Consider the following 22055-nt stretch of genomic DNA (forward strand, 5'->3'; position numbering starts at 1 on the left):
TTTTATATACTGCTATAACAGCTATAACATATATTGTAAAATAATAGATAAGGAAAAATTCAGTAATATTCATTACTACACCTAAGGTTTTAAACAGTGCATCATAAGTACCTACAAGTTCTTGAAACCCACAAATACTGCTGAGGATTCCTTGTCTGAAAGAAACTGATTATAGGTAAGGAAAACTTCAGGAATGGTAAAAACAACATGGGTTTGATTTTTTATTCAAGTATAGAAAGTATCACAAAATTGATTGTCACAAAAGTAAATTATGTAATCTCCTGTCAATTAAAATACGTTGAAATACGGATAGATCGAAGAATCTAAGCTGTCACATATACATATTTGTTTTTTTGTTATTGATTAGATCAATTCTGAAATAGGTCTTTTTCAAGTTATATATTTGTGTATGAATGTTTCTTGTATAAATAATTCCCTTCATAAGCCATTGTAGTTTCTTGGGGATAAATGAATGAATATAAATAAAACCCTCACGAACGGAGATAACAGTCAAAACTATCGAGTTTGATGGCCGTGTTCCACGAGTTTTATGTCAGACGTTTTGACCAGAACTGCGGTATGAGAGATCTGCTAAAAAAAGAAGGTCAATGTTCAAATTTCGCGGGCTTAGCTTCACCGATGTATGATTCTCCGCACTCGCAGGGATTTTGGTGAATGCAATCCTTGGAATCTCAATCCGCGTTTGGTGGCCTGGTCTTCGTGAGGCTGCTACGGATAGTGTTCTCAGATCCGAAGCAGGTTCTGATGTTAAACTTGGATCCAATTCTTCTTATCCTTCCCGAAAACCCTCTGATGTAGGGGAGTACAATGGGGTCACCACTTTCATCAGTCATAGCCAACATATATATGGAGTGGTTTGAAACTCTGGCCATTGAAGAAGTCCACAAGAAGCCCCGAATCTGGTTGAGATACATTGACGACACCCTCGTGATATGGAACCGTGGGAACACAGAACTAGACACTTTCCTGAAGCACATCAACAACGTAAGTCTTTTCATCACTTCCACAATGGAAAAGGAAGTCCACAACGAATTGCCATTCTCAGACGTATTGGTGAAGAGGACCGACACTAAATGGAAAACACCAAAAACCCACTCTTACGGGACAGTATCTGAACCACGAATCCAACCATCATCAATCGACTTAGAGAGGAAGGAACTAGGCATTATCAAAAATGACCTTTAACGGAATGGTTATTCCAAAGTGATAGGGGAACAGACTTAAGCTAGAAGACAGCAAGAGCTTCACAAGGAAGAGAAGTCTTGGGGGGAAGTTTAGGGGGACGTTCAAAGAAGCCGCATATATGTTGTCCAATAACGCATTTAGCCAAGCTAGCGTAGAGATACGCAACATATGGAAACCTGTAATCAAGCGGAACACGACCAACTCCCGCCAAATGGTCAGTTCCCGCTAAAACCGATGAAGCGGAAAGAGGGGATTGGTGAAAGCACTCGAATGATCTATAAATAGTCAGATCTCGTGTAAATAGTTTCGATTGTTGCTTGCTCGATTGTTGCTTGTATTTTATTTCATTGTAATTGCAGTTTTTTTGCTTAGTATAATTGTTATTTTTTTTCAGCTTATCTTTCTAATTTTTCATAGACTCTTTCAAGTATTTCTAATCAATTTCTATCATATGAGACAATCGAAGTCGAACTAATGATGCACAAAAAAAATATTGCAATATTTTTATCTGGCTCTTTAAAATTCTGAAGTGTAGCCCGAAAAAAGTAATTTCTATGCTTGATCTGCACATCTTTATGAATAGTTTATTTTGAAATGAATGGTTTTCTTCCTTCCTTTGGGAGTTTCGCTTATTTTTTGCATACAAATGGAAACGTGGAGAGCCAAAAGCTTCCTCTCCCAAATAATAATCTGTCCTAAATATTTCTGGATTCAATTGATGAAAAAAACCAAGGCGTTAACAATCAGTTAGTCCAGAAAATCGATAAAATTCACACCCCCGCGTGTTGTAACAACAATAATCGTAACTGGTCACTAATCTTCCAACTTTTATGAGATTCATAGGTTTCTTATCTAGAAGACCGGTAATTCTGTTTGATACTTATCAATGATGTCGTCATCGAGACACATCAGATACATGAAAGTGAAATAGAGCGCTGGTGCGCTAAGAAGATGCCACACGTCATGCCTGTCGAAGAAGTCGATGAGGATACATTTTTGGTTCCATTGGCGGGATTCTGCGGGAGTTACCTGAAAAAAAAAACAGTAAAAACGGTTAAAAATTGGCTGAAATGATTTTTTCCGCTCTGCAAGGAAACTTTTATACAACCCAATATTCGTCATGGTATCAGCTAGGCAAGTAGTTATTTATAGCCAAACATTTGCCAGGGGCAACTATGTCAGGATGCGAGCAAAGTGGAATGCTTTAAATTTCGATTCGATATATTTTTTTCGCGTAGACGCGACGTTTCGTTCATCAGATTTCGTTATCAACTTTCGTTATCAACCAATAGAGGTTATGAAAATATTTTGCTAGAGTGGCAATCAAATCGTCTCTGTCAAGTATCGATCGGTTCCATCATATAACGACTACTATCAATGACGAAAACATTGGACTTACCGTCCATAAAGTCGCTGCATCAAGAAAGAAATATCCAGATGCTCCCCAACACAGAATACTCAGGATTCCATATATTATAGCTTCAAAACAGATCTTCTCTTTATGTATCACCTGAAATGAGTTGAGAGAATCAGTGGTAAGTGTGCCAATCCCATTGATGTGTACCTATATACAAATTTATCATACATTTTATCATTTACGTTTTTTATTTTCGATGATTTGAGTTTGTTAAAGAAGAAGAGAATTTATGGAAAAGAACGTTTTTGGCTTTCCACTACTACATTTTGATACAAAAAAAAAGAGATGTTATCCAATTTGGTACTGAAGTGCCTTAAGGCAAGAAACATCGATGTATAACAGTGAGGATGACAGTGTTCCGTGTAAGTGAAATTTGTTACCATTCATTTAAAGTAGAACTCATGTGAATGATATCTGATTTTTATTCCACAACGAATGTTTGAAATACAAACTGAGTAGAGAAAAGTATCATCTGTATAATTCAGTGTTCACATAAGAGTATTTGTTTCGAAAGATTTTTTTTCTGTTGTGTAATTTAATGTTTATATGAAAGTAGCTGTTTCAGGAGGACATTCTTCCAGTTTCTGTCTGAAAGTTACTTCTATGCATGATCTACACATCCATGTATAGAGTTACTTATTTTCAGATTGATTACTTCCTTCCTTTTTTTGTATCAATATGGAGTAGTAGAAAGCCAAAAACTTTCTTTCCCACAAATTAATCACTCCTAAAAATATAACCCCTTCAATTCAAAGAGAATTTATAATATATACAAGTATTTGTATACAACACATATGCACTTTCCTAAAGAATATGCGTTAGATGTGAAATGTAATAGATAATCACATGTTTTCGGCTTTACTAGCCGTGGTGTGCAGGTTTTCAAACCTGACGTTTCGCCTGGTACTGCGGCAATAGTCGAAGTGATCTATCTCGCTGCGATATATTTGTTTATGTGGTTACCTTTTTCATGACAGTGTAGAAAATGGTGTGGATGACTGCATTTCCCATCAACAATCCCAGCAAAAATGTCCCAAAATCAGTAAGACCCTTTGTGTACAGATAAAACCCAGTGATCAGCATGGCATAGTTGACTACATTAGCAATCAAGAGCACGATGAACCTGGCTAAAATTACAAAAAAAAGGTAAATTTGATTTATACCATATAATTTTGATGACAGTTACTTTTTCGAATCGGTTTAAGAGCTTCTGTACAAAATCCTTTCTTCTCAACGTTATTTTTGAACTGTGTCAGCCCATCCAACACGAAATTCAGGAAATATATTTTCAAGGAAACTATCACAGTAAGTGTTGCGTAACAGATAAAAAATATTATCCAGATGAACATGTTAGCATTGAGGATACCCAACATGGCTGTAAAAGATACATGAGATGAGATAACTTATCAATAAAAACCAATGAGATGAGTAATTCAAAAAAGTCAATCGATCTCATGTCGATAAGACTTTTGATAAAAGAAAGGAAAATCAAAATGGGCGTTGTGAGTAATAACAAAGTGGTATTTTTGAGTTATAGGTTTACAGTGACAGGTGTCAATACTCACCTAAGAAAATTGCACCACCAAGAACTGTGAATGTTGTATATGCTGTAGCATTTATTTCTGGGTGTCTGTTCTGGTAGAGTTTTATCATGCACAGAACTGCCATCACATACATGAAACTCGTATCTGAAAAAAATGTTAAAGCATTATTACCGTATGAGACATTCCCAGGTTCAATCTGTGTATCAAAATTTGAGTAATTTTTCAAGTTACGAGTTGTCAGTTATTTTTGTACACTGTTGTTCACCCTGATTGTTATACGTAACAGTTTTGCGGCATTAGAAGTTTTCAATCGTTTCTCGAAACCCTATTTGAGTTAACACCGATGAATTTAAGATTCATGAGATTCTATCGAATCAGTTCGAATCAATTTTTGGCCAATACATTATTTCAATACCGAATATACTATCTCAGGATGAACTGTCAATATAACTTTTTGTTTAATCCTTTGTCAATAAATATTTCAATGTTCAATAAACTATCCCAGCATGAAGTATCAGTTTATCTTTCTAATCAATCTTTGGTCAATGATTTATTTTAATGCCCAATAAACTATGTCAGCATGAACTATGAATATAGTTTTTTGTTCAATTCTTTGTTCAATGAATCATTTCAATCTTCAATAAACTATCAGTTCAGCTTTCTTGTTCAATTCTTGATCAATTAATTATTTCAATGCTAAATCTCAGGATGGAATATCAATTCAGGTTTCCTGTTCAATCCTTGGCCAATAAATTATTTGGATGCTCTCTGCATGAACTATCGGTTTAGCTTTTGTGTTCAATTCTTGGTCAATAAATTATTTCAATGTGCAATAAACTATCTCAGCAAAAACTATCGATAAAGCTTTATTGATTTTGTATTCAATTCTTGGCCAATACATTTTTTTTCAGTATCCAATAAACTATCTCGACATAAAATATCGGTTTAGCTTTCTCGTTCAATCCTTGGTCAATGAATTATATTAATGTTCAATAAAATATATCAGCATAAACTATCAGTTTCGCTATCTAGTTCGGTCCTTGGTCAATAAATTATATTATTGTTCAATTAACTATCTCAGCATAAAGTTCAGTTCAGTATTCTTGTTCAATTCTCAGTCACTGAATTATTTCAATGCTAAATCTCAGGATGGAATATCGATTCAGGTTTCTTGTTCAATTCTTGGCCAATAAATTATTTGGATGCTTAATAAACTATCTCAGCATGAACTATCGGTTTGGCTTTTGTGTTCAATTCTTGGTCAATAAATTATTTCAATGTTCAATGAACTATTAGTTCCGCTTTCTTGTTCAATTCATGGTCAATGACTCATTTCAATCTTCAATAAACTATCAGTTCAGCTTCCTTGTTCAATTTTTGGTTTATGAATTATTTCAATGCTGAATCTCAATATGAAATATCAATTCAGGTTTCTTGTTCAATCCTTGGCCAAAAAATTATTTGGATGCTCAATAAACTATATCAGCATGAACTATCGGTTTAGCTTTTGTATTCAATTTTTGGTTGTGTTCAATTCATTGTTCAATAAACTATCTGAACATAAACTATCGGTTTAGCTTTCTCGTTCAATCCTTGGTCAATGAATTATTTCAATGTTTAATGAAATATCTCAGCATAAACTAACAGTTTAGCTATCTAATTTGATACTTGGTCAAAAAATTATATCGATGTTCAATTAACTATCATAGCATAAAGTTCAGATCAGCTTTATTGTTCAATCTTTGGTCGATAAATGATTTCAAAGTTCAATGAACTATCTCAGGATGAACTGTCAGTTCAGCTTTGTTGTCCAATCTCCGGTCAATGAATTACTTCACTGCTCAGAACTGAATCAGATTGTTAATTCTTGTGGTACTTACCGAATTGGTAGCTAGACTGACTTGGACAGATATGGTAGCAAGCAGATAAGACTCCTTCTATGATCAAAGCAAGGCCCATGGCGTGAAACAAACCGTAGTGGACAGCAATTCCTCTATCCTGAGAAAAAAATGAACTTGTGTGTCACCGTTCAATTGTACTTTCATGTTCTTTCTGAGCCGTAGCTAGAATTTACTTACCACTCTCAATTTTATCACTGAATGCCTGTCCACCACGGCAAAGATGAAAATAATTCCAAAGACGATGTATCCAATATTAGAATAAATGTGATTGAAATCACTGAAACCAAAAGCTGGATGAGCGCATAGAAAGTTGTAGTAGCACATATCTTCATTTCCCGTTTTGTTCACGATCTGAAAATCAACAGACTCTATAAGGTCACTTCAAGGTGATTGGGTCTATTCCAGAAGGGGTCCCAGCAATACCCGCCCCATCAAAGAAAACACAGAAATCTTGGAAAAAATTTATTTATTTTCCAACACAATCCCTTTGCAGCTTTATAAACTTTTCCCAACGACGTTCAATGAGTTCAATACCGTTTTTATAATAAGAAGTGTCTTGCTCCTCAACATACTCATCAACTGCCGCCATCACTTCTTCATCGTTGGGAAATCTTTGAACACTGAGCTATTTTTTCGAGTTCAGAGTTTCTGAGGGAGATAAATTTCAGATTGCCAGGTACTTACGCTTCTTTTCGTGGTTCCAATGCAGATATATTCACAGCTACAGGAGAGCTGGTAAATATCCGGTGTTGCCAAAAGGTGTTACCAAAGGCCCTCAGGAGTCTTCCAATGACGTTGTTTCATCTTCGATGGTTTTTATTGGGCTGATTATCTATTTCACGTTGTATTCTTCTAGTACGATCCGTGATGTTATCAACATAGGACAGAACAGCTTTTCTATTGACGAGCCTAACTGTTGTTATCTTAGCATTATCTTTCCTGGGTGTGTCGTCCTCTTGAAATTGGCTCTTATGTAACCATGAGAAGGAAGGAAACTCAGACAAGTCTGTACAGTTGAGTTTGTACAGAAAACTATCTGGATGTGAAAAAAGGGTGGATGATTTCTGTTTGATGAACCAAAGTGCAATTTTACACTCAGGAGGGATTGATTCTGTTCAACGCATCTATGTTCTTAGCAGCTGGTCCTTTATTTGCTTTGTAGTGAACAATATCAACAGGCATGTAATTTGAAATTTGTTTTCAAATTTCTCATCAAACTTACCCTTTGATAAGTGACCACCAACTGGACTACGGGAATGCTGTAGAAAATGGCGACGCTCAGAGTATGAGAAAGGTAGTTGAATGACCTTCTTTTTATTCGTTTCGGGTCTGTTGAGAAATCGGCTACGGTCAGACTGCCGTTGCTCAATAATCTGGCAATTTGTTCGCTTCTCCTGAAAGCGGGGAAGCCATCTGGAGCATCCGTTTCTGGAAACAGAGAAAGATGGATTACGGAAGTGTAGATGAAGATAGAAAAAGAGAAACATACAATCCAACATTTTTCAATGCAAATAGATGGATGCTGCTATAAATGCAGGGCCAATCACCTTTCCAATTCGCTAAATGATTTATTTCCTCGACATTTTCTAGCTATAGAAACTTACCCGTCTTTCTATCGGTTTTGGAAATTGTCCCGAATCGATTGAAAGCGATGTTGAGTATTATGCATAAAAGTCCTACTGCTACGAGGGTTCCTAGTGTAGCAAATACACCTATTCTATACTGCTTAACGTTGATACCATTCCTGACTGTAAAAGTAACATTGGAGGTGGTTTTCATATCGGTGACAGGTGTACTCATTATCCTGGGAAGGAGAGAGCTTTCTTCGCTGCAATCGAAGTTATCCGGCCTGGCAACAAAGACCAAGAAAAAACCCTCATTGAAGTTCCTTTTCTGTGAAAGATAATTCAGTGAATAGTCTAGAAAGCCTTCGTATATCTCTAAAGTGTTAACCCACACTTGGGTTTCAAACTAGAAGATGATGAAAGCTATAATTCTCATCGTTTCGTAGGTGAATTTTAAAAAATTCTATACTTACAGGTACAGTTATGGCCCCTTTCAAGTTGACGGTTTGGTAAGTGCCCTCATACTTGATATCCTTGTTCATATCCATTACTGGACACTGAAATTGAAGAAAATGCTCTCAATTCATAAATCAGACATGTTTTAGAGGAAGTTTCCATGAAACTGGTTGAGTGTTTGGATAAATTCTATCTGAACAAAAACTCTTACACCAGCCACAACAAAAGAGAGGGGTGATTAAAACGTTGGTTGAGAGAAAGAGATAGCACGACGTGAAACCAATATTTAGGCCAGCATCAGGTCGAGGGATCTGTGTTACTACTTTCCGAGTTTGAAGGCCGTGGATTTTCGGAATTTCCTAATAAGTTTGAGTGTCTCACAAAGCTCCGTTCGGAGGTCCTAAAATGACTGAAATGAAGCACTATAAGAAAAAGAATGAGATTTGGTCCTAGAAAAGGCAAAGTACCTTCACTGAGGTCGAAAGTTTTACATTGATTTTGAGGTTAACTTGATGTGTTTCTTTCATTAGTTCGGACTTCCATTGTCTAATATAATATAAATTGATTTGGTAACCCTGAAAAAAAAATAAAAGATTAACCAAAAATAACAATTTTATACACGAAGATCGTAAGAGACCCTACTGCATCAATTGAAAGGAAGTTGTACCAGACTGCATCCCCAATATTATTCCGTATTTCTTTATATATATATATATATATATATATATATATATATCTGGTTGAGATACGTAGACGACACCTTCATAAGATTTTCAAATCATCTGCAAAGAGTAAGAAATTGCTAGAGAGAGTATTTCCTATGTCGTTAATGAAGAGTGAGAATAAAAGAGGTGCTGAATTGCTTCCTTGAGGGGCACCACTGTTTAAAAAATGCCGAAACCCGGGAACGAACCAGGGACCTTTAGATCTTCAGTCTAACGCTCTCCCAACTGAGCTATTTCGGCTGTGTAAAATTGTTATTTTTGGTTAATCTGTTTAATTTTTTTCAGGGTTGTCAAATCAATTTATATTATATTAGACAATGGAAGTCCGAACTGATGAAATACACCACGAAACATTGTCAACCATCTTCAAACAAACATTGATGTGTTTCTGTTTTATTGCGAACATTTTATGGACCACTCTGTATGCTGAACACTCAACTCTGCAATATCCACAAATACCGCCACCCCCAAAAATAGAACCATCCCCTTATAAAACGCACAAAATCGATCATACTCACCCTGCTGTCTTGCACAGACACTATAAGACACACATCATCTTCAGAATCCACCTCGATGACAATCGTGTCGCTGGTGTTTTCATTGAATTTGTAAAAAACATATCGGGGTTCACTGGGAGAGACGAGCAAAGAATATTTATGGCCGAGATTCACGTAAAAATTCTTCTCCTCCTCTAGTTCCAAGTGGATGGTCACGTTTTGCGGTGAAGACGTAGACAGGGAGATTATGAAACACTGGGACACTTCTAGTGTCCCAGTGTGTCCCAGTAGTATGTCGAAATCTAAAATGAAAACACAAGTCTGCAAAAAACTTATGAGAGCTGTTTTGTTTTTTGTGTAATCATTAATTTGAGTGCGCTGAATTTGAATATGACTTTCATTCTGTCATTTTGTCAATGTTGGTATCTATGTTGTCATCTTGAAATAGAAGATTAAAGACTGAAAAAAATTATATTTATAATTACGTAACAAAACTTATGTTTTATCTGAAATTCATTCAACAATAAGCACTTAACACATTTCTTTTCCCCAGTAAGATTCCTTTTGGTACATTTTTTTTTGAAGGATCTTCCCTGGTATCTTTTTTCCATCTCCTTGAAATCTTGGTGGAATCGCTCAACTTGCTCTTCAAACATATCTCCTAAATTTTCTGGGATGTAGTCGAGGTGGAAATGAAGAAAATGTACTTAACACATTAGGCAACCTAAAGCTTGAAATGCTTTTGACATACTTTTGACGATTTGTTTGTGGTTAGAGCCTTTTTATTGCCTACAAATATCTCTATGACCTTCTTGAAGGCAATCCACCCTTCTCTTTGATGATCCTCTGAGAGGCCTGGAAACTTTACAAATTGCTTCATCAATCCTAACTTTATGTGGAGCGGTGGTAAAAGAACTTTATGCTGAGGCACCGAAGTTTCATGCAGAAGGTTCTTTTTGCCAACGTTAAGCTCCCTTGGAGAGGGATTTTCTCGGTTTTTATAATCCCACAGACACAAAAAGCAAGGGAATTTAGTAAACCCAGATTGTTTTCCGAGCAACATGACCAAGATTTTCAAATCACCGCAAAGGAATATACAGGTCACTGTTTCAGAAGGTCTTCTGCTTCTTTACTAGCAAAATCAGGAGCAAATACAACGGATATTAAGAAGCACGGAGAATGGAAGTCTACAACAGTAGCTGAGGGTTACATCGATCAATCTATTTCTTATAAAAAGGCTATTGCTGAAGAATAATCTCAACAGCTAGCTCCAGCGTTACAGCATCTTCAAGCATAACCAGTCCCATTCTTAAATCTCAACACAGTAAACTGAGGAAAGCAGAAGCGATAGTGTATTCGAAAATATACCTTACGAAATTTCCAATGCAGCAGCAGTTTTTACATTACATGTGGTTGTCCTGTTTCACTTACCATTAATAATATTTCTCATAAAATCGTGACACAAGGTTTCTGAAGCTTTGACAAATTCAGTTGATTTTCCCAATATCGAAGTTTCCACCACCAAAGGTAGAGACCAGGCTGACACTTGACTTTTTTGCTGGACAACAACAAGAATTGGTAGAGGCGTTTTTGTGTCGCTGGTTGTCCATGTTTTGATTCTAAATGGATTCGCCGTCTGAAATTAGGAACCAAAATCAATTTTAGAAGGGAATATATTGAGAAAAGATTAGGTTCTTTGTAGAAAGCCATGAAACATAAAAAACTGTTTCGTATGTTTTGTCCGTTTCAATCATAATCATAATCTCAATCACGATCACGATCATAATCATAATCATAATCATGAGAAAAGATTAGGTTCTTTGTAGAAAGCCATGAAACATAAAAAACTGTTTCGTACGTTTTGTCCGTTTCAATCATAATCATAATCTCAATCACGATCACGATCATAATCATAATCATAATCATAATCATGATCATGATCATAATCATAATCATGATCATAATCATGATCATGAGCATGATCATAATCATGATCATAATCATAATCATGATCATAATCTTATGATTATGATTATTCATAATCATAATCATAGTCTTAATCATAATCATAATCATAATCATAGTCATAATCATATTCATAATCATAATCATAGTCTTAATCATAATCATAATCATAATCATAGTCATAATCATAGTCATAATCATAATTATAGTCATAATCATAGTCTTAATCATAATCATAGTCTTAATCATAATCATAATCATAGTCATAGTCATAATCATAATCATAATCATAATCATAATCATAATCATAATCATAATCATAGTCTTAATCATAATCATAGTCTTAATCATAGTCATAATCATAGTCATAATCATAATCTTAATCATAATCATAGTCTTAATCATAATCATAATCATAGTCTTAAACATAATCATAGTCTTAATCATAATCATAGTCATAATCATAGTCTTAATCATAATCATAATCATAATCAAAGTCATAGTCTTAATCATAATCATAGTCTTAATCATAGTCATAGTCATAATCATAGTCTTAATCATAATCATAGTCTCAATCATAATCATAATCATAATCAAAGTCATAGTCTTAATCATAATCATAGTCTTAATCATAGTCATAATCATAGTCATAATCATAATCCTAATCATAATCATAGTCTTAATCATAATCATAGGCAAAGTCATAGTCATAGTCCTAATCATAGTCGTAATCATAGTCATAGTCTTAATCATAGTCATAGTCTTAATCATAATCGCAATCACAATCATAATCACAATCACAATCACAATCATAATTATAATCATAATCATAATTATATTCATAATCATAATTATAATCACAATCACAATAACAATCATAATCATAATTATAATCGTAATCGTAATCGTAATAGTAATAGTAATCGTAATCGTAATCGTAATAGTAATCATAATCATAATCGTAATGGCTATGTAATCGTAATCACAATAACAATCATAGTCACAATCATAATCGTAATCATAATCATAATAATAATGATAATCACAACCATAATCACATCACAATCATAATCATAATTATAATCATAATCACAATCATAATCATAATCATGTCAGTCAACTCTGTAAGTGCAGCTATTTTTGAAAGGGCGAAATTACTGAACCTTTTTTTATTACAAGAAGTTCTAGCTCCAGCTCATGGAAAAAATATTTTCTTCTTAAACCTATTTAGTTATACCACTTCACTCACCTGAAGCTGAGGAATATCTATATAACTGAGGACAACTTGGTACGTAGCATTGAGTTCGAATTTGAGTGGTTCAATCACTTTTGGCGTTATCTGATCAATGAAAACACTTCCAAGACACGTAGAAATCATACCCAATAATATCCATATTCTGCTTTCCATCACGACAAATCACTGAAAAATATTTTGGAGGATTCAAATTCTGAATGTGTAATTTTCACTTTGGAATTACCGCTCATCCCTTATTTTATGTATAATGGTTCTAGTTTTATTTTATTGAACTGTAGACAACTGACCATAAAATTGCTATCATAACACGATTGGTGAATAAGTTGTTTTGAAGAATTTATGATGGAATAATTACTTTAGAGAGTTTATGATATTAGTTTCTATGATAAAAACTATGTTGGTCAAATCCGTCAATCCCCCACAACTTGCTTTAGAGACGATACTCGTATGATATCACTTTTAGTAGGTATTTGAGTGATTAATAAGCGAAAATCATATGAAAACTATTATGAGATTTGATAATCAGTTAATTGAATTATTGATGCGTTCGAATTCAATCATAAACATACCGAAATAAACCTTTCCCGAGAGATATATCTAAAAATCGATGAAGATGTTCTGCTCACCTCAATACTAGCAAGTCAATCACATAACTGTCTATCGCCAATAACTGTGGTGAATTTTATCTTCTTTATCTCATTTGTTTTCCTTATCTGTAAAAAGCGGATTTGGTTTATCAAGAATTGAACGAGCATTGTAAAATTATGGGAATTCGATTTCACGGAAGAATATTGCAAAACTTTAAGTTCAAAGTTTATTTCATTGTAGAAATGGTGAACTCATTAGAGTGGGTTACTTTGGTAGCAGCAAATATAATATATATTTTAGTATTATCATATTATATTTGGTGAAAGAATATTAACAAAATCAATATTTGTTAAATTCTTATGTCATGGTCAGCTGAATATGTACAATAACAGAATTAATTGTAATTTATTTATTTTTTCCCAAATCCGATGTTTTTGCAAAACGTTAATATATTTCGGAGCAAATAAATTGAGTTGAACTGATACTATTTTCTTCAAGTCTGTAATATTCAGGGTTCGTTTTGTAGGAACTGTGAAAAATAGAGTAGACTATACAGTATGTCTCATTAGGGACGGATTTCTTCTTTGAGTTTTTTATTAAAAGCAGGGTGTTCTCATTGAATCGACATTTTTTATTGTTTCAATCTAGTTAAATGTTCTAGGTTGGTAGTAGAAATATAATTGACTCTAAATACAAATTGCATTGAAAAATTTGAATTGTAAGACGTTTTGAGTAGAGTATACTCTCATTTCAATTAGCAAAAAAATTGTTTTCACCAAAAAAAGTTACAGTTTTTTACAGCGTCGTCTTGAAGTACAGTCCTTTAAAATATTGCCAATATCTAGAGCAGGGAAATTTTGAAAAAAAATTAAAGTGTTAGATTTTCTGGAGATCATGAATTTTTCACAAACATGCTGAAACAATCCTGCTATTTATTTCTAAAAAAATCATTACGGCGTCCGTAGGATTTGTACATTTTTTTAACAAAAAGAATATTTTGTGTGATTGAAAAAAGTTAAGCTGATCTGATTTCAATTAATGTCTCAAATTACGATATACTGAGAATTTTACATCAACAAAAATGTCATCAGACACTTGTCCACGATAAGTCAGTTTATTCCTCTTAAATCTCAAGTCACATCAATTTCTCTGAAAAAACACTTGTAACTGAATACTGTAACTGAATACTTGGAATACTCTCTTCATAATTCTGCGAATAATCTTACAAAAACAAAAATTAGTTACCACTAACCGGTCTGAATCCATTTGGAAGAGTTTGTTGACACAAGATTCTGAAGAGTTTTGATGTTATCAAGAAGCTAACTGGATTCAATTTAAATTTCTCGATGTTAACAGAATATAGTACCACTCAATAATCTGCATACCAACCGGGGTGTGACAAAATATCTGATAACTTAGCTGGGTGAGGTCGAAAACCTTGAGACTTTGTAGTTCATCCACTGGGACAGGTCAATTAATATGAATAAAATACGAGGGTAATCCCAGAAGTACTGGGTCCAACAAAGAAATCATAAGCGGTGAACCACAATCGAATATGGAACCCCATTTTAAGGAATTCGAGAATAACGAACAGAGCAACAGGCAGCGAGATTGTTAATGTTCCAGGTTCAAGTGCAGGTACGACTACAGGTACAACAGCAGGTACGAGTACAGGTACAAATACAGGTACAGATACAACGGATTACCTGACAAGGCATAAATACGCTTTACGAAGCCTAAAAGGTAGTCATCGGATAGCAAGCCATGATGGTTAAACCTCTGAAGAAGCTAGCCACTCGCGCCAGCGAAACGTCGGGAAGAAATTCCAAAAATCCACGGCTTTTAAACTCGAAAAGCAATGATACTGAATAAGTTCAATACTTTTTTAATAATAAGAACTGTCTTGCCACTCAAAATAGCCAATAACTGCTGATATCAATTCTTCATCGTTGAAAAATCTTTGACCGCTGAGCCTTTTCCCAAGTTTGGGAAAAGAAAATAATCCGAGGGGGCTGAATCTAGCGAATAATGTGTATGAGGTAACAATTCAAACGTCAACACATTAATTTTGGTCATTGCAATAATAGATTTGTAGACTGTTGTAAACGAAGGAACAGACTCACCCAGAGTAGAATCCAGTTCAGGTTTTATATTGGTTGGGATGAGGCATCTCAAATAAAAGTATTGTAACGCATAACGATAACCAATTTTCTCCATTTTCACAAACGCCCAGAAAACGTTTGCTATTGATATCTGCCAAACAAGTACTAAACAACGCAGCGTCTTCAAACTTGAAACATATGCTTCATAGATTCTGCACTTTCTGATACAGTGATATTTTTCAAACAACTACCACCAATTCTATGTCAGTTGTGGAAGTTTAGCATAGGAAAAATTATTTCCAAACTAGTGTAGATTTCCACTGCTAGTACTCTTGTGCGAAAAACTCCAATGGAGTTTTCTTACAACAGATATCATGGATTCCAAGGTCATGTAAAATTACCCTATATCGCATTGGGCAACTTCTGTGCCAGGGATTCGAAGGCGGTCAAACTAAAAAAGACCAGTGAAGGAGGATTTGAGGAAACCAGTATTACGAAAAACAAACTGACAGACTAAGAAACTTGCTGAAATTAAGATTTCATATGGAGAAAAGTGTAAGAGGAAAGAATAAGGAAAGACCAATAAAGGTTTCCAAACTGAACACAATAAAGATCAGACTGAATATAAAAGATACTTATATAAAGGGAGGTGCCACAAATCTCTATGTACTAGTTTCTATAAGTTACCCTCGAAGGGACCTCAGGTCTCAATGATTAATATGAAACAAATACTTGGAAGTACATATGAACAGGAAAGCATACTGGGTACACTTCTCTATCACCATCTTGGTTAGGTTCAAAACTGGAAGCCATCAAAAGGACTTCTGGAAGGGATTGGCAGATGGCAAGTGGAGTGGTAGTTTTAAAGCTATTCCAGAAGATGATAATTATTTACAAGAGGGTCTGTAAAAGCTAGTTTGGGAAACAAGAGTTTTGGTATTGCTGTCATAAAAGAAAGATGGAGAGAAACAAACAGACCTGAAAGAAATAGAAGGTAGCTGTAAAATCGACCTAACATTTCAAATCCAAAAAGGAAGATCATAGATTTCGAGAGCCAATACATCTTCCTAGAGTCTGTTATAAAAGGAGGTATTGTCATTCACCTTATCTGTACAATTGTTTGAATAAGTTGTTAGTGTTTCCACTAGACTTCCATTATTTCATTATCAGTTGCAACAGAATGATTTCAAAGCGATAATTTCTTGTTTTTGTGCTGCCCTACCTGGACTGCTTCAGTACATTGGACCAATTAGGATTTAGCATCGAAATTGCTGGAAGTTTTCCTAACCAAGGGGTTAGGTATATTGTCTAATCATCAGACAACCAAAGAAGGATTTCTCCAACTGTTTTAGGGCCAAACAGAATATGTAGCATATTCAGTATAGTTCATTGTTGAGTTGTCGCAAAAAAACCCAAAATAATGTATTTTCTTTCCGTTTCATCGTTTCATAAAAAGTGAGACTAAAACGAATATGATACTTTTGGGAAAATATTCAAAAATCAATCAGTGCTATTGGCAATTTTTTGACAGAAAAACTTTCCCTATCAGCATGCATTTTTAAAGACTTGAGATTTTTCCATCACACGCTATCGATACTGAAAATGAAAGTATTCAACTTACTTCTCAAATAAACCTAGCAATCTACTACATAATCGATTGTTTCACAAACACCTTCACTGAAGTACGAATAATTTTCTTTCAATTTCAAGGCGATCGAAAGTTTTCATGATTTTCCCGTTGTTGTTCTGCCTCGTCAATTATGTATAGCCCCAGTTTTTACCTTGACATGAATGCGAGATAAGTTGCCTGCTCATTAACTACTTGATGAGGGGTCATTGTTAATAGAAAGAAATTCAGATTAAATTGTGCTTCTTTCCTGGAATATATACAATAAGAGCTGCAGGGGGGGGGTGAGCTGTGCCGTTCAGGATATCGATAAAACCGTAGAAAGTATATCAAACAAATGTTTGTGTTACTTGAAAAAAATTGGACAATGTCATCTGTCATATACTTTGCCCCTCACTGTGTTTTCATTTAATATGTCGAATGTGAATTGTGTATTCGATATTGGAAATCTTTCCCGTCTCACCACGAATACATTCTGAATACGTTGTTGAGTTGAAAATGGCTCCAATTTTGGAGCCATTTTCAAGAATTTGAAGTGTTTTGATGCCGGGGCCTCAATCTGTCTACTTCCCAGGTCTCATCATGAGTTCTCTCTAAAGCCTCAATCTACCCACCCCTTAGATTGAACTGAGGTGTCGATAAGTGATGGTTTTAGTGTTTGCAAAGTCTATGTTGTGTCCTGTCTCCTGATGGTGTTTGGACAGGACTTTCGGACAGCATGTTGATGTTCGTATATTCTACTTGTCACACGTCTATTGGTCTGGCCTATATATGTTCTATCGCAATGGCAGATGGAATTTCATATATACCCTGGGATTCATTGACAATTTTGTTGTGGGGTAACGGAGAAATGTGAAAATTTGATTATTGGCGGTGAATATCGTTATTCTGTCTTGTTTTTTTGAGAATTCGGACAATTTTGTCAGTCACACCTTTAATGTAGGGAAGGAAAGCTTTGTGGGGAACGTTGTTGTGTTTTGGATCTGTCAGTGTGATGGTCTGTGAATCCATTTTGAAGGAGAGCTGATTCGAATTGGGCCAGCTCTTGTGGTTTGTTGACCACCACAACAAGCCACAAGAGCTGGCCCCCACTCATTCCTGAGTGGACCTCAACCTACTGATGGGCAGCAAGATTGACATTTGACCTCCTGCGGTCGAAAGTCAGCCTTTAGGTGCTTTAACTTTCATGATCTGTTAATTTTGTTCATAGTGACTTTACTGAATGTAATGTTTGTATGGGAGTCCTCTTAACCTTACCGATGGATCAAAAACAATGTCGTGTTTTAATTTTACACTGTTTCTTGACGGGAAATGATGAAGCCAATTTTAAACAAAAAAAAGGCATTTTTTTTCATAGGCCCAGGACTTTTCGGCCCAGGCGTTATGAGGTTTTCAATTTCATAATGATTTTAGATAATGGAAGTCTAATATTCGGCAGCAATTGTACAATTCGTATACTTAGATTCCACATCTCATCATTTCTTCTATTTCCCTTCCACCTTGGAAGTATTTTAATGAGACACGGAACATACACACACATACAATATCAAAATTTATAGCTTCTTACCTTGATTGTAAAACTGATTGATGGTGAATCACATGAATATGGGTAGAATTTTAATAACAAAGAAGAACAATACACACATTCTCAGTATGTCGATTACGAGTCAACTGCCACTTCTGTAATCAATTCAGGGATTAACCAGTTAGAGTTCTTTCTCCGAAATCAACAAGTGAAGCACTAAACATTTCGTATTGTTTATCAAGAACAAAACCATAGTAGCAGCAGTAACGAGTACAATTTATTACGGATATTAAATTATTTATGTTGACGACAGAAATTTCAATAAACTGTCTATAATTTGGTGGAAAAACTGCTCCTTCTGTAATGAAACAGAAAAGACTATAATATAACGTTGTTTCTCGTTAATTTTCCATGTATTTTATCGATTACGTGTACTTCCACAGTTTTCCGCGAGTATTTAATAATTAATTACGAATGAGCAGTAATTAAAGTATAAGAAAACTTTTTTGCATTCACGCTCGAAGAGATACGTTTTGTTGAATCTGCTCACTTTGAAGATCATATAGTTCTCGCTTGTACCTTTGTTAGGTTCATCCTTGTGATTTTGAAAAACAATTTTCGGAAATGGATTTGACGTCACTTTACACTGAAAAGAATTTACCTGCTTATTAAAGTTGTAGAGATATATATTGGAGTGTAAAGTGTCACAGAGTTCACTATTGGGGCTAGTTCTTTGTTAATATATCCCTCTCAGTAACAATCACCCCCCTACAATTTACAGATTGATCCAGACTTTTTGGAATGTTCACGTTCTTTCTAGTTCGACCAAAAGTACAAGAGTCTTTACTTAGGTTGTCTCGAGAGTTTTGTCCAATTGAAAACTGTAATATCTCAGTGGAGAACTAAATAATTGAATCCATGTAAGCGGCATTTGAATCAGTGTTCTCCCAACATTAACACAAGTCGATTAGTTCCGTTCTGATTGGCGAAGGTTTTACCGGTGAGAAGGTTATCGAAGTGCCTGAGAAGATGGTAGTGGGTTGACGAGAGGTCAGATGAGTATAGTGGATAAGGTAGAACTTCGACGTAAAATTCGTTCAATTTTTGGACGGTAATTTGTGAAACGAGCTGACAGGCATTGTCTTGGACCAGGATCGGTCCTTTTCTTTTGACCAAGGCCGCAATTTACGGTACATTTCATCACAATGGGCCCGATTGCAGAAATTTGTATCACACCAACTGCTGACCACTTCGGTCAAAAGTTTGGGAATCCTCGTGCTGTATGTCAACAATTTCGGGGCTCATCTTCGAGGCTAAAATCTTCGGAACGAACACACATCAACTAAACTTCAATTCTCTTTGAATTGTCAGTACTAAATTCTCAAGTTGAACGTTTTATCATAATTCATAATTTAATAAATAAACCAATTTTTTAATTATTCATATGGTGTTCAAATAAAAAAAAAATGCCGAAACCCGGGATCGAACCAGGGACCTTTAGATCTTCAGTCTAACGCTCTCCCAACTGAGGTATTTCGGCTGTTGAAAATATTTAATTAAAATCTGTATTCAGGTTACAATGTATACAATCCCCAAAAACAAATTAATATAGCATTAATGGCCCAGAATGCTTTTTTAACACAATATACAAAGTATATTTACTGAGAATATACAAATATTTAGAATGAAATGGCGTTTGTTTGTCTCACTAAAACCCGAGAAAGGTTTGACCGATTTAGTCGTATGCAGGGCCGTAGCCATGGGGGGATGGGAGGGAGCCTCCCCCTGCTTTTTCGACTTGGAAAAAAGTTGGGAAATTTTGGGCCGTGAAGATAGAAAAAAAATAGTAAAGAAATGAATGAAATTAAAAAAATAAAAATGAGAGAAAAGAAAGGGAGAGGTAATAAGAAAAAGGAAAGAACCAGAAGAAGGCTGGGATTTCCCAACATGCATAACTTGGGGATCTCACACTTTGAAATTCTGAGTTGTTTGAAAACTTCTAAAAGTTTGATTTCTCGACATGGAAAAGTTGGGAAATTACGGGCCGTGAAGATAGAAAAAATAATAGTAGAAAACAATAAGCACAATATTATTTAAGTGTTGTTTCCTTTCATTTGTATTGAATATTCCTATACATGGTGGATGGAAACATGGTGGATATGGTGGATGACAAAGGACCTTGGTCCAAAGTAGAATAATTTCCATTATTATTCTTATAATTACCAAAATTTATTTTTGTTTGTGCATACGCTAACGGGCATAAGCATTCAGCCAATCTTTGGATAGCTAAGTAAGAAAATTAATATATTATAGTAGTAAATAATCCCTCGGCTTTTATTTTTTCGAAAGTTGGGAAATTTTGCTGGTGGGGTTGGGAAAATTTGGATTCCTTCCCCCCTGGTTTTTCTTTTTGCTACGGCCCTACCCAGAATGCTTTTTCAACACAGTAAATGTTCACAGTAAATATACAAAGTATATATTTACTGTGAATATACAAATATTTAAAATGAAATGACGTTTGTTAGTCTCACTAAAACTCGAGAACGGCTTGACCGATTTAGCTGACATTTGGCCGTATGACTAGAAAAAAATGTGTCCAAAATGAGCATGTCACTTATGCAGCCACTCTAATTCTAATTGTTTGGGTCGTCATTTACTCTTTTTATTCTTCTATTTCAGTTCGTTATCAAGACAGACTTTTTATGTAGCTTTGTGATTTTTTTAAGAGAAAACGCACTATAAATATTTGACAACAAACAAATACATATATGGCATTCAATTCGTTTGCGACTCCGTGAAAATGTACCATTTACCATGTTTTGTAGAGTGATCAGTGAGTTGATTTTGAAGAGAATTGGAAAATTCTGAAAATCTTCTGACTGGATATCTGAACATATACAAAAAATTAAATATAAAGGCATGAACAATGATGAGTTCTACAAGAAGAGGTTCTATAGACTTTCTCACTAACTGCGATAGTACAGGAGATATTGCAAAACATTGACTTCTTTTCGGAATCATTCGAAAACTACCGACTGACTGAAAAAAATCAAAGAAAAGCCACTGCCAAGGCGGATACCCCCTACTTCCAGGCTAATTCTCAGGACAGTTGAGTGGTTAAGCCTAGCACCACTGATGAGATCTTGGTGCTTCGAAACAGCGCTGCTTGGTTTTGGATGGAGTACATCTAGTTGCTTCGCAGTGGAAGACAGGAAACGAATTTCGATCGGCAGTCGATGTGGAAGCCTGGCTTCGCGACTAACCGCCCTGGGGAGCTGCCTTTATATCTTTGATATTCGAGGATCTAGTCTGTCGTTGCCATAGATGACTTATTCGCATTTATTCACTGTGGAAGAATTTTTTTAGTATCAATAATGACATACTGTTCCCCTTCTCCCATTTGATGAGTGCTTTCTATTCGACTCAATAAAAACTGCGACATATCAGACTTCCCACCCTGTATGGAAGTGGATGTCATGAGTCATTCGGTTGGGTTTAATTGCGTCTGAACTTTTATATAATTGAGCGATTACGGAGATCTGATATCTGCAATTACACAGCCAGTTATTCACAATTCGTGCCAAATACAGGTAAACAGGCTATTATATCAATTGAGAAGTTAATTTACCAGTAACATAATTTATTTATTTCAAGAGATGTGAAGGGGATTTCCATAACGATT

The 22055-nt window shown here is 35.1% G+C and overlaps 1 protein-coding gene and 2 non-coding genes across 6 annotated transcripts; all 3 read right to left on the minus strand.

The window, feature by feature from the left end:
- Window positions 1–194: 194 nt before the first annotated feature.
- Sira (Sid-1-related A) lies at window positions 195–18573 on the minus strand. Of its 4 annotated transcripts, none has more exons than XM_023173387.2 (15): window positions 18416–18572; window positions 13158–13244; window positions 12526–12696; window positions 10743–10947; window positions 9333–9613; window positions 8107–8190; window positions 7673–7961; window positions 7291–7496; window positions 6246–6419; window positions 6048–6165; window positions 4189–4311; window positions 3810–3998; window positions 3587–3750; window positions 2606–2716; window positions 195–2235 (listed from the first exon to the last, which is right to left on the minus strand). In XM_023173387.2, exons 3-15 carry the CDS (start codon window positions 12682–12684, stop codon window positions 2059–2061), a joined length of 2280 nt encoding a protein of 759 aa, XP_023029155.2. In that variant the 5' UTR covers window positions 12685–12696; window positions 13158–13244; window positions 18416–18572; the 3' UTR covers window positions 195–2058. The 4 variants fall into 4 exon arrangements, with proteins under 4 accessions (XP_023029155.2, XP_023029154.2, XP_074031586.1 ...); XM_023173386.2 differs by having other exon boundaries at window positions 13101–13244; XM_074175485.1 differs by lacking the exon at window positions 18416–18572 and adding an exon at window positions 14372–14389.
- On the minus strand, window positions 8982–9054 carry TRNAF-GAA (transfer RNA phenylalanine (anticodon GAA)). The gene has a single exon. It is a non-coding gene; the product is annotated as a tRNA-Phe (tRNA).
- Window positions 18574–19840: 1267 nt separating the features above from the next.
- TRNAF-GAA (transfer RNA phenylalanine (anticodon GAA)) lies at window positions 19841–19913 on the minus strand. The gene has a single exon. It is a non-coding gene; the product is annotated as a tRNA-Phe (tRNA).
- Window positions 19914–22055: the final 2142 nt, after the last annotated feature.

This window comes from Leptinotarsa decemlineata, unplaced genomic scaffold (assembly GCF_025532065.1).
Source record: "Leptinotarsa decemlineata unplaced genomic scaffold, Ldec_3_MD MMD2_tig00001064_RagTag_RagTag, whole genome shotgun sequence".
Taxonomy (NCBI): domain Eukaryota; kingdom Metazoa; phylum Arthropoda; class Insecta; order Coleoptera; family Chrysomelidae; genus Leptinotarsa; species Leptinotarsa decemlineata.

Coding starts and splice junctions, on each gene's coding strand:
- Sira (XM_023173388.2), bottom strand. CDS start 12,684: ATGGAAAGCAGAATATGGATATTATTGGGTATGATTTCTACGTGTCTT. Junction 9,614..10,742: donor TATGAGAAATATTATTAATG/GTAAGTGAAACA, acceptor TTTTCATTTTAG/ATTTCGACATACTACTGGGA. Junction 3,751..3,809: donor TCTTAAACCGATTCGAAAAA/GTAACTGTCATC, acceptor TTGTAATTTTAG/CCAGGTTCATCGTGCTCTTG.